This window comes from Pituophis catenifer, unplaced genomic scaffold (genome assembly GCF_029215685.1).
Source record: "Pituophis catenifer annectens isolate HBS135680 unplaced genomic scaffold, rPitCat1.0.hap2 SCAF_3, whole genome shotgun sequence".
NCBI classification, from domain to species: Eukaryota; Metazoa; Chordata; class Lepidosauria; order Squamata; family Colubridae; genus Pituophis; species Pituophis catenifer.
Window position 1 is genome coordinate 6,265,254 of NW_027256883.1, and position 13,506 is coordinate 6,278,759.

A 13,506-nucleotide genomic window follows, 5' to 3' on the forward strand; every position below is an offset into this window, starting at 1 on the left:
TATGGAACAAATGTAACTCCCTGAACAGGTTGATAGAAGATAATTGGCCACTAGCGTTCAACTTGGAAAGATTTGGGGAAAATGCAAGAAATATTAGTCCTGCTTTTCCATCCCAGCCAATCGTTAGCTCAACCAGATCATCTTTACGAGAAAATTGCAATAGCTATTTAAATAGCTATTTAAAAACTCTCATCACCCAGAAGGGCCTGGTAATCCCATGAATTTAGCAGCAAAAATCTTGGTGAGGTTTCATGATTGCTATTAGCTCCTTTTCTGGAAGGCCATGGTGGCATCACTTGGCCATTAAGGGGGTTTGGCTTTTCAGTTACTCTTCAGCATTTTTTCCCATCTAGACATGCAGAGTAGAAACTGCCTGGTTTATATATATTCTCATGATAAAAATAAGTCCATATTTGTTTAACCCTCAGTCTGGTTTGGGTGAAATTCTCTGAAAGTTAGTGGATTAAGCCAATTTAACCTTTATTGATACCAGCCTAATGGAGCGATGCAAAGAAGCTGTGTAATGGGTCTTGTCAGTTGTCCATGCATTAGGGGAATAGGTGTCCAAACCAAAGCAGAACATTGATGTGGAGTAAGAAGAAACAGGGAAATATTTTTCCCCCTTTCCTATAGGAGAGACACTTGGGGACTGGGTTGGAATGCTACTGCCTAGTCTCTCTCTCTCCTTCCTCTTGGTCACATGACCCAGAGCAGGACTAATATGAAGGTCTTGAAAAGAACTCCAGAAGATGTGCTCCAGAACAAGGCTTTGCCTGCCTTGTCTAGTTTTCCTGTGAAACACTCCTTCCACTGTATTGATGTCAGGCCAGGGGTGGGTTCTACTTACCTTTACTACCGGTTCGCAGCGGGAGAGCGTGCACACTTCTGCGCATGCGCAGATGACCCATGATGACATTGTGGCAGGTGGTGTTGTGGCCTGTCAGCGGCCTGTGAGGATTGTAGCTGATTCTGACAGCAAGGAGGCTGGTGTGGTGCTGCGCCAGCAGCCTGTGCAGCTGGCACCCGAGTCAGACAATGAGGAGGCTGGAGAAGATGTGGTGCCAGAGGCGGGGATTCAGCCAGGGCCTTCAGAACCTCCTGAAGCTCCTTTAAGTGAAGAGGACGAAGAGGAGGAGCCTCTTCTCGATGCACGGGCGCACAGAGCGGCCAAAAGGCAGGAGTGGCTCCTCAGGAGGAGGTCTCCTCGAGAGTAAGGCTTGGGGTTAATTGGCCACTCCCTTAGCCTATTTAAGGAGGAACGCCGACTGAAGCAATTTGCAGGGAACAACTTTAGTTCACTCTACTTCACGTCTGGATTCTCTGCAAATTGCTTCTGGGCTTTCTGCCAACCTTAGTAAGGTTGTGATGATTTCTTGTAGGCTGTTAAGAAAGTTTATTAACAGCCTTTGTTTTGAAAAAGACTAAGTTATTTTAGTAAATTTAAGTTTTGTACAAACTTCGTGTGTGCTGTGTTCTTTGGGATCCGTAGCTGGGGCCGAACAGGTGGGTGGAGCCTCCTGCCGGTTTTACTACCGGTTCTATAGAACCGGACAGAACCGGGAGCAACCCACCACTGTGCCAGACACAAGGAACAAAGTACAACACTGTGAAGTTCTCCCAGTAGTTTCTTTATTCTGGGTTGTCCATAGGCAGGAATCTTGCCAGACTAAAGCACACACTGCATATCTATCAGATATACCCTGTGCAAGGGTTATGGTGGGTTCCTTCTGGGCTTCTTTCTAGATAGCAAAATTCAAGGCTGATTTTAGTGCAGAATAGACCTGGAAGGGACCTGGGAGGTCTAGTCCAACCCCCTGATCAAGCAAGAGACCCTATACAATTTGAGACAAGGACTGTCCAGTCTCTTCTTAAAAAACCTCCAGTGATGGAGAACTCACTCCTTCTGAAGGCCAGCTGTTCATTTGCCTCTTCGCTCCTTGGAAAAGACTTGTAACTCGGTGTCAGATTCCAACACATTGACCCAATGAAAGATGAGAGAGGAACAGACCTTCCTGAGTTGGTTTTACATTGCTAAGTTTACTTTTACATAATAAAGCAGAGAGAAAATCATTTTTCAGCATTTTCTAGAATGTAATTGAAAAGCTGCATTGCACAGTATCTCATAAACCTGATACTTTCAATAATGCAAGAGAAATACTGTCTGCATAATTTATAAGTTTCGGTTGGTGCTCCACAAATTCTTCCAGACAAAAGTAGTATTGTCACATATTGATAAAATCTAACGACTTCATATTTTAATTAAGAGTCACAGTACTAAATACAGGGTGTTTATTTTCTACTTCATTATAAATTATTTACTATTAAACCAGTCTTAATAAAGGTAAGTTAATTACTTTCTTCTACAATAATGGATTTTAGATTAAAAGTCATTTGCTATTTGATTGGAGAAGTTAACAAATCTCAAGGATGAAGGTGTATCGTCCTTGGAGACTGAAGTTTTAGACCGATATAATGTATTTGAAAACAACCCTTGCCCCGAAGAGAAATTCGTTCAGGCTATCTGAGATTTGCTTATGGAAGCAATGTTAATTCATTTCATTTTATTTATTTGTATCCTGCCTTCATAATTTTTACAAATAACTCTTTAAGTGGTGAACATATCCAACATACCTTCCTTCCTCCTATTTCCCCACAACGACCCTGTGAGGTGAGTTAGGCTGAGAGAGAGTGACTAGCCCGAAGTCGCTTAGCTGTTTTTCATGGGTAAGGCGGGATTTGAATTCATAAGTTTCCCACATTCTAGCCTGGTGTTTAATCACTAGATTAAACTGATATTCTATCCCTATTTAGAGCAGAAAAGGACTGGGCTAGTCTTTGATCTTGCTTTCTGAGCCATGAAATCAATCAATTTCTCTCTCTCTCTCTCTCTCTCTCTCTCTCTCTCTCTCTCTCTCTCTCTCTCTCTCTCTCTCTCCTCCTCCCTCCTTCCTTTCCTCCCTCCCCCCGTCCCTTTCCCGTTCCCTTTCCCTCCTTCCCCCCCCCCCTCTCTCTCTCTCTCTCTCTCTCTCTCTCTCACACACACACACACACACACACACACACACACAGAGAGAGAGAGAGAGAGAGAGAGGGAGAGAATAATGGCAGATTAGTCCTTCATATGACTTCTGTTCTTGTATGCTACAGATAAGCAAATTGGAGAAGTGCACAAGGAACTGGAAAGGACCTTCCTATCCCAGTTACTCTAGGATTGGAAAATGAACTCTTTGGCTTCTGTTTGTTGTGCTTATTTTTCTCGTTCTCGTTAAACAATCAATTCATTTCTGGGTTAGAGTCAGGACTGTTCGCCTGCACTTCAGAAGCAGTCAGTTAACTCCTTTTTCAAAGAAGTGCAAAGGAATCTAACAAAGTTCTCGGTGCTGATTTATTTATCCTAATTGGGTTTGTAGACTACTCGAATTGCAAATGGATACTAGTGCCACGCATCCCAATTTACATCAGTCATGTTAAAACGTAACATGCAAAATAAATATCAAAAGCAATCAATATCAGATATAGCAACTAATATAACAGCTAGTTGATATTTATTTAAATTGGATCAAAGTTAAAGGTTGAAATCCATTTTTCGCCTTTGAAATAACAGATTAATAAACTGTGGTCACTTTTTTTCCCTTTTGGAGAAAAGCTGCTTGTTTAAAAGTCAATCATTTTGATGGCATAGCAATAAATATCTGTTAGGATATGAATTTTAAAAGGCAGGCTTTTAGTCACTTCTATAATATGTAGAATGGCAAATATAAAGTATTATGCAAATCACTTGTAAAAGATTCTTGGTATAATATAATGTCACATTTATGTTTAAGTCTGGTTATTAATATTACGCTATTTGACAAAAAATGCTGGGGATAATTCATACTAATAAATACCCATTCAACATTTATTGAATATTGCATTATTTGGTCACATGTAGACTTAGCATTTATATTACTTAAAAAAATATAGATTTCTTCCCCCTCAATTTTTTTTAATACTGCTTTAGAATAAAGTATTGCCAAAGCATATTATTCCAATTATGAAAAAGCTTTGGACTTCTGTGCTTTTTGTCTTCACATGGTCAAATTATCTAGCATGTTTAGTTCTGAATTAGCTACAATTTCCAATCACATTGCAGAACAAAAGATCAAGTTTTGATTTAGTAGCAATTTGCAATTCTTCCAGCACTTCTCTTGGGTTTATTCCTCCATTCTTTTCAAACTTCAGTTCATCTTCTCTTCTACACATTATTTCATTTTTCATTTTTTCATTTTATTTGATTTATATACCGCCCTACTCCCGAAGGACTCAGGGCGGTGAACAGGCATAAGATAAAACACATAGAATACAAAAATTTAAAAGCAGAAGTAAAATCGAATTAAATCAATTTAGCCCAAGACAAATTTAAAACCCCAGGTTAAGAACAATCCAGAAATTGTAAAACATTCAAATTTATTTGAATCGGACTCCACCTTATCGGTTCTGTTCGTGAACCATATAGAACCAAAATTATTCAACTAGATTTTAGCCTTATATGTGATATTTGTTGACTATAGTTCAGTTTAACGTGTGAACAACGAAAGTTGAGCTTAGTAAACTATGGGAAAACATACCAGGCAAATACAATCTTTAGATAAGAATCTGGAAAGTATCCCAGAAAATAAAATATAGTAATTTTGACTTTTTCCCCATTTTGTAGATGGAATTAGTGTGAGTGGTTTTCCACTTTCCAGTCCGTTTCGACAAGTGATAAAACCACGTATAGAAAATAAGCCTATGAATCCACAGGAAGCCACTAAAGTTGGTGACTTCAGCCACATAAAGGTAGGTGATCAGCCTGGCAATAACTGATTGTGTAACTGATATTAAATCAGGAATGGAGAATAAATTTTCCCAAGGGACCACATGAGAAACTAGGGTTGTTGTGAAGAATTGCCACCGCCCCACTCCTGGCCTCCCACCCCCTCCTATGCCCCCTACCCTTCTGCGGCTACCCTTGTACCCTGCCACCAACACTGCAGGCTGGAAGATAACCAGAGGGCCAGATACGGCACCCAGGCCATAAAATGCCAAGGTCTACATTAAATGCTTTCTGCTATACTGCAATTTGTGTGCAATAGAAAAGAAAATATTAAGCTCAGGGTTGAACTGTGACGTTCTTGCTGCTCTCTGATCATGGTTATTTGCTTGCAGACGTCTCATTATTCAACTAGGTAACATCATCAGTGCTAGTGGGGGTGAGGTTTGCTGCTTGTTTATATTTATTTATGTATTCAAATTTATACAGCCATAATCTGGGTGTTGTTCCCTGTTTATCTGAGTATTGGAGGGAATGTATTTTGCTCTTTTTTATTCCCTTCCTATGTTTTTTATTGTCTCCAGTGATGTGTAAGTGTGACTTTTATCTATGTGTCTCTTCATAGCTGATTTGTTTGAATGCCAAACTTCGGGAATTCCCTAGCATTTTTGAATGTGGCTTGATTTTTGCATCTGAATATCAAGCTTCTTTAGAAGAATTTGTGCATGGTTTCTAGGTTGGGCCCAGTTTGCAGGAGAGCTAGACTCCAACTCTCATAAAATAACATATTTTATTGTCCAAGCAAAGATGGGTCCTCCCATAAGGCTGGGAAAGGGCCACTTACAAAATTTGAGGTATTTATACTTTATTAGTTAATCATTAGCTATTTGACATGTCTGAAAAATCTGTCTCCTAATTCACACAATTTAACATAGAAACTTTTTACATAAATTACTTATGTCAGCTTGACCTACAAATTAATTTGAGTGTATATTCATTTTCCTTAACATCTTTTACTGCTAACAAAGTCATAAATGAATATATTTGTAGAGCAACTAAAATTTGGAAATATCTGGTATATTAGTAAAAGATATTCTGCACCAGTCAAAAAGAGGGCTGTGAAAATATTTACATACCCCTCACATCCTGGACCTAAACTATTTCAACTCCTATCCTCAAAACGACGCTATAGAGCACTGCACACCAGAACAACTAGACACAAGAACAGTTCCCCGAATGCCATTACTCTGCTAAACAAATAATTCCCTCAACACTGTCAAACTAGTTACTAAGTCTGCACTACTATTAATCTTCCCATCACCCAACTCCTCCCACTTATGACGGCATGACTGTAACCTTGTTGCTGGTATCCTTACGATTTATATTGATATTGTTTTCTGATTGCTTATTTGTACCCTATGACTATCATTAAGTGTTATACCTTATGATTCTTGACAAATGTATCTTTTCTTTTATGTACACTGAGAGCGTATGCACCAAGACAAATTCCTTGTGTGTCCAGTCACACTTGGCCAATAAAATTCTATTCTGTTCTGTTCTGTTCTATTCTATTCTATTCTATTCTATTCTATTCTATTCTATTCTATTCTATTCTATTCTATTCTATTCTATTCTATTCTATTCTATTCTATTCTATTCTATTCTATATTCCACTATTATTTTACTTCATAATGCTGCTGCAGGAATAGCAAAAACATCATTGGAAATGGTTTCTTACGTTGGACTAGGTCAAGAGTAGAATACAGATGGAGCATGAAGGTATAAAACTTGCTGTAGGAGAGCAATCTTGAGGTAGATTGTCCGTCCATCCATCCATCCATCCATCTTTCATTTTCTATAGCCGCTCAACTCAACCAAATGACTCCGAGCTACTATAGGTATAGACCAGCAGGGTAAACATGTGGGATGCAGGTTTAAACTCGGGTCCCAAAAGTCATGGCTGGTAAGACATTGTATCAACATGGAATAGATATCTACAGCTCTCAAGATCAAGAAAAGCCCAAGAAAAGGCTTAAGCCTGGGATGCATACACACATGCACACCCATGTCAAACGCAGGAAATCAGGAATTAAGGTATTTCAAATGAATATAGGTTTTATTGCATGCTAATATAAGAATCTGAACTATTAATGGTCAAAGCAAATTGCCCAGGGATGACAGTCAATGGAATTTAAGATGGATGAACTTAGATTTCTTGGCACAAAAGAGCTCTAGACTGATAACACGTTTGACGCCTCCCTCGGACTCAACCTGGATCATCTCCTACACAAATATTTTGATTCCTATCTGCTATAGGGAGGTCTGCTTATACATGACTTTTTGGACATTCAGTACAATTTACCAAGCTTACCTTAGCTTAATTCCATGAATCTTTTGCTATTACAGAAAGCCGAGACAATTTATTTATTTATTCCCATGGCTGGTAACATTTGATATCATGTATTGCTTGACATGAATTACACTTCGGAGGAGATGTGATATTAGATTACTAGGTTCTTTTCATATGTTCGGTTTCAAGCCATTACCCTTTGATAATCATGACATTTTAAGAGATTCTTTCTTGTAAATCTGATTTTTTTCCCCCTTGGCCAAGGACAATTTTTACAGTCTTTACATTTTCAAATTCTGTGAAAGATTCTTTGTTCCTTGTAAACACTGACTCCCTTCTTCTCTTTAGAAGAATTATTTATTTCTAGGTGGGGCTTGGCTTCCTTCTCCTGAAGCTCATCTTCCTGTTGATATGTCGCACTGCTGTTAGGATGAGAGTGAGATATTTCTTCTGGATATTCATCCCATGGCCTATGGCAAAATCATAGGGCAACTGTGTAATTTGAAGAGCTTTCAATCCTCCAAAGCACATCACAAAGTTATAATTCAATCCTGTTTATTGAATGAGGACCCCGTTGGTTAACTTGGAGAGTAATCTACATCAATTGTTCCAATCTGTTCAGTTTTTTTCCTAAGATTCCTAAATTCTTCATAAGTTTTGGTACTGCAGTAGCTTTTTGAATCTCTGGCTTAGGGGCCAAATTAAATGTTGGCTGCTGGTCTTTTGAACAAGAAATCTTATAATCTCTTGCTTAAACACCCAGTAATTTGCTATCAAATTAATATCAGCACCAAAGATTCTCCTCCCCACCCACCCCTATTTATTTCTAAGGAAACTGTTCAAGTTGTGATTGTGCATATAATGTTGTTAATCAATTGCCGAAGACATTTAGTAGAATGAGAAGACGATTCCACCTCCATCTCCTGTCTATGTATTGGTTTCTATTTTTAGCCAGTTCTCGTTCATTTTTAATGCTCTTGCTTTTAATGCTTTCGCGTTTTAATATTTTACATTGCTGTTTTTATGATGTTGCAAGCTGCCCAGAGTCACTCGCCAGAGAGAGGAGTGCCACGTCAATTTAATAAGCAAATAAAATCGATTTATATCCCTTGGGAAATGGGTTTAGCTCATACTACAGGTAGTCCTCGCTTTACGACCGCAATTGAGCCCAACATTTCTGTTGCGAAGTGTGAAACATTCGTTAAGTGAGTTTTGCCCCACTTTACGACTTCTTTTGCCACAGTTGTTAAGTGAATCACGGCAGTTGTTCAATTAGTCAAAACTGTTGTTTAGTGAACCTGGCTTCCCCAGGGACTTTGCTTGTCCTTGTCAGGTCGTAAGAGAGGAACACATGACCCTGGGAGACTGCAACCGTCATAAATAGGAATCTGTTGCCAATTGCGTCTGCATTTTGATCGCATGACCAGGGGATGCTACAGTGGTCGTAAGTGTGAAAGCAGGTCCTAAGTCACTTTTTTCCGTGACGTTTTAACTTTGAGTGGTCGCTAAGTGAACTGTTGTAAGTCAAGGACTACCTGTACAGATAACCCTTGACCTACAACAGTTCATTTAGTGACCGTTCGAAGTTACAACAGCACTGAAAAAAAATGACTTAACGACCCTTTTTCACACTTCTAATTATTGCAGCATCCCGTTGGTCCCGTAATCAAAATTCAGACGCTTGGGAATGGACTCACACTTATGACCGTTGCAGTGTCCAGGGATCACGCCATCCCCTTTGGCAACAAGCAAAGTCAACAATGGAAGCCAGAGTCACTTAACAGCCGGGTTCCTAAATTAACTGCAAGGATTCATAAAAGGCGGTGAGCCAGAACATGGGGCCAAATTCACGTAACCAATATCTCACTTAGCCACAGAAACGTTGAGCTCAATTCAGTGGTGGGTTCCTCCCAGTTCGGCCCGGTTCACCTGAGCCGGTAGCGGTGACGATATGACATCACCGAACCAGTTCTGTCCCCACCCACCCACCCCCCGCGTTATTCTTACCTTTTATTTGGCCCCACCCCCAATCTACTGCTGCCTCCTGAGTCCCAGCTGATGGCTAGAGGGAAAAAACCTGTTTAAACTCTTGCCGTGGGGCTTCAAAGGGCCGCCCTACAGCTGATCAGTGTTAAAAGCAAACAAATGAGTAGACCACTGCCTGCAAAAATACATGAGTAGATCAGTGCCTGCAAAAATAAATGGGTAGATCAGTGCCTGCAAAAATACATGAGTAGACCAGTGCCTGCAAAAATAAATGGGTAGATCAGTGCCTGCAAAAATACATGGGTAGATCAGTGCCTGCAAAAATACATGGGTAGATCAGTGCCTGCAAAAATACATGAGTAGATCAGTGCCTGCAAAAATACATGGGTAGATCAGTGCCTGCAAAAATACATGAGTAGACCAGTGCCTGCAAAAATACATGAGTAGATCAGTGCCTGCAAAAATACATGGGTAGATCAGTGCCTGCAAAAATACATGGGTAGATCAGTGCCTTCAAAAATACATGGGTAGATCAGTGCCTGCAAAAATACATGAGTAGATCAGTGCCTGCAAAAATACATGAGTAGATCAGTGCCTGCAAAAATAAATGGGTAGATCAGTGCCTGCAAAAATACATGGGTAGATCAGTGCCTTCAAAAATACATGGGTAGATCAGTGCCTGCAAAAATACATGAGTAGATCAGTGCCTGCAAAAATAAATGGGTAGATCAGTGCCTGCAAAAATACATGGGTAGATCAGTGCCTGCAAAAATACATGAGTAGATCAGTGCCTGCAAAAATACATGGGTAGATCAGTGCCTTCAAAAATAAATGGGTAGATCAGTGCCTGCAAAAATACATGAGTAGATCAGTGCCTGCAAAAATACATGGGTAGATCAGTGCCTGCAAAAATACATGGGTAGATCGGTACAGCTCTGCAAGCAGTTAAAAGCCTGGTAGACCAGTACCTCTGCTAAATCCTAAAGAATTGTCACATGACCATCAAGCCACGCCCACAAAATAAGCCACACCCACAGAACCGGTAGTAAGAAATTTTAGAACCCACCCCTGGCTCAATTGCGGTCGTAAGTTGAGGACTACCTGTATTTAATAATATTCCGGCGCACCTGGGCCATTGGCTTGCTTTTTTTTTTTTTCCCTTGCCCGTCGTGGGTCGGTTAGGGGAGCCTCAGCGGAGAGAGAGAGAGACCGAGAGAGGGAGGGAGGGGGGGGGTGTCAGAGAATTGTCATCCTGCCTGTCTCGCCTGTGCCGTAAGATGTTCATTTTGAACTACACGGAGGGAGAAATTGAAATTCACCCCAGGTAAGCACGAGAGAGAGAGAGTGCTTCTCAGGCCAAGCGCTCAAACCCAGCCTTTGCCGGACTATTTTTAGACTGCCGCTGCCGGTCTTGCGCCGTTTTTAAAAATTCAGCTGAGATTGCTAATAGGGGTATTTATATCCGTTCTGTCGGTTGCCACACGCCGCATAAACTCCCTTACGGATGATCGTTCTATTCCCGGAGACCCCCGCCACGATTTTACTCCGGCTCCCTTCGTTTAAATACACGGTGTGACATCCGTACGCTTTTCCTGAAACGTACATATTCATGCCCATTTTATTTGATCATTTTTTTGCAAAGATAACTTGACAGGCATCTAACCCAGTTCGTGAGGAAGGCAGGAGTCCGTCAGCCAATTAAAGCCGTCTGCCTTTTCAAACAGGGTATTTTTCATGTCAATGTAAAACCTAAAAGTAGAATGCTTTGAGTTATTTATGGATAGCGTTGTAGGGGCTTTTTTTCCCCCCTTTTTTTCCTTTTTTCCAGAGTTAGAATTTTTATTTGTTTGCCAATTCGGGGTGGGGGTGGGAGAAAAACCCCACAGTTGCTAGGAAACAGATATTTCAGAAAGTGAGCTTGGGCAGGCAGTTGCCATAGCATTGCACCGAATAAATACGGCGTATCTCTTTATTGATTCCCCAGATTGGTTGGGTGTGTATGTATTTAGATATGTGTGTGTGTGTAAGGGGAGGGGGGTGCATTTGAATTTTGCTCTGCCCTGTGGTAGTAGCTGTGTGGTGCCTAGGCTGAGACAGTTCTGAACCAGAAAATAGTTTGACAGAGGAAGAATAAGTTGTACTACTTACATACTCTTGGAAAACAATTGCAATTTGATGCATTGAGCTCAATCACAATAGAGCTGGAAAGGACTTTGGAGGCCTTCTGGACCAATCCCCTACGCAAGCAGGAGTTGCTACACAATTTGAAACACGTGGCTGTCCAGTCTCTTCTTAAAAAGCTCCAGTGATGGAGCACCCACAACTTCTGGTGGCAAGCAGTTCCAGTGGTTAATTGATCTCACTGTTAGGAAATTTCTCCTTAATTCCAGGTTGCTTCTCTCCTTGATTAGTTTCCACCCGTTGCTTCTTGTTTTGCCTTCTGGTGCTTTGGAAAATAGGTTGACCCCCCCGCCTCTTCTTTGTGGCAGCCCCTCAAATATTGGAACACTGCTATCAGGTCACCCCTAGTCCTTCTTTTCTCTAGACTAGCCAAACCCAGTTCCTGCAACCGTTCTTCATATGTTTTAGTCTCCCAGTCTACGTTGGTTTTCATTATGTAGTGAGTATTAAGTTAGCTTTGATTATGTAGCTAGCACAAAGATAAAATGCCGATACAGGCAGTTCTCAAGTTACAGCCACTCATGCGGTGACCATTCACATGTACGATGGGGCTGAAGGAGGGGTACATACGATTGGCCTACAAAATTGCAGCCCTGACAAGGTCCCTGTGGCCAGGCGGTCATGATCCAGGTGCTTGGCGAGCAGCTCACAATTACAATATTGCGGTTTCCCAGGGTCGCATGATTTCCAACATTATCCATGACATGGAAGCCACCTTACAACACGAAGCGACACAATGCAAGTTCTAATCTCTTTGTGAAAACTTTTCTTTGTAAGCCAATTTTCTGATCTCTCCGGTGTTAAATGTTGCTGTTACACCCTCAATCTAGGAATTAATAATCATAGTAGGTTGGGTTTTTTGGCCAATAATAGGCAGACAACGCTACGTATTTAAACCTACATCTTTCTCTTAAGGCATTTTTTTTTTTAAAAAAAACCCTGCATTTCTAATTGCTTGGTTGACATTTAAAGTGTTGGACTTCTCTATTGAGAAATGTTTTTATAACCTCGTCATTCTTTCCTGCCCTGTAGCCATCTCAAGCCTTAACCAAGTGCCTGTTTTGATGACCTCTAGAGATGCTTGAAGTTGTGGAGCAGCAGGAATAGGGGTGAAATGCTCCCGGTTCGGATCGGATCGCCCGATCCGGTAGCGATGGAGGCGGGTGGTTCGGCGAACCAGTAGCAAAAATCCCTGCCCCCCCCATTGCCCAGCTGAGCCACGCAATCATCAGAGGCTTTTTTTAAAAACAAATTTTTAAAGCATTTTTTCTACAACCTCTTCGGCCGAAGAGGTTATAGAAAAAATGTTTTTAAAAGGAAAAAAAGCCTCTGCCGATCAGGCAAGTCAGCTGCAATCGTCAGAGGCTTAAAAAAAAAAAAAGAAAAAGCCTCTGCTGATCAGACAAGTCAGCTGGGATCGTCAGAGGCTCAAAAAAAAGAAAAAGCCTCTGCCGATCAGGCAAGTCAGTTGCGATTGTCAGAGGCTTAAAAAAAAAAAAAGCCTCTGCCGATCAGGCAAGTCAGCTGGGATCGTCAGAGGCTTTAAAAGTATTTTTTTACAACCTCTTCAGCTGAAGAGGTTATAGAAAAAATGTTTTTAAAAGGAAAAAAAGCCTCTGCCGATCAGGCAAGTCAGCTGCGATCGTCAGAGGCTTAAAAAAAAAAGAAAAAGCCTCTGCTGATCAGGCAAGTCAGCTAGGATTGTCAGAGGCTTAAAAAAAAGAAAAAGCCTCTGCTGATCAGACAAGTCAGCTGGGATCGTCAGAGGCTCAAAAAAAAAGAAAAAGCCTCTGCCGATCAGGCAAGTCAGTTGCGATTGTCAGAGGCTTAAAAAAAAAAAAAAGCCTCTGCCGATCAGGCAAGTCAGCTGGGATCGTCAGAGGCTTTAAAAGTATTTTTTTACAACCTCTTCAGCCAAAGAGGTTGTAGAAAAATGGTTTTAAAAGTAAAAAAAAAAAAAAAAGTTGGCCACACCCACTCAGTCATATTACCCACCACCACCAAGCCATGCCCACAGAACCGGTAGTAACAAATTTTACATGTCACCACTGAGCAGGAGTATGATTACCCATTTGGAATTTAGCCAGATCACTGGGTTTAATATTGTTTCTCTTCGAGAAAGTCATTGGGGAGATTCTAATGACGGCACTGAGGCTCCAGTTATTAGTTCTGGTCGAAAGATGTTTCCTCGGTGTAA

The 13,506-nt window shown here is 40.9% G+C and overlaps 1 protein-coding gene across 1 annotated transcript in view; it reads left to right on the forward strand.

Annotated features, from left to right (window-relative positions):
• The window catches only part of TRAPPC9 (trafficking protein particle complex subunit 9), a 338,887-nt gene that overhangs the window by 58,400 nt on the left and 266,981 nt on the right, over positions 1–13,506 (forward strand). The window contains exon 17 of the mRNA XM_070941975.1: positions 4,694–4,818. Coding sequence (XP_070798076.1) covers positions 4,694–4,818 — 125 coding nt within the window. The remainder of the gene's footprint in view (positions 1–4,693; positions 4,819–13,506) is intronic.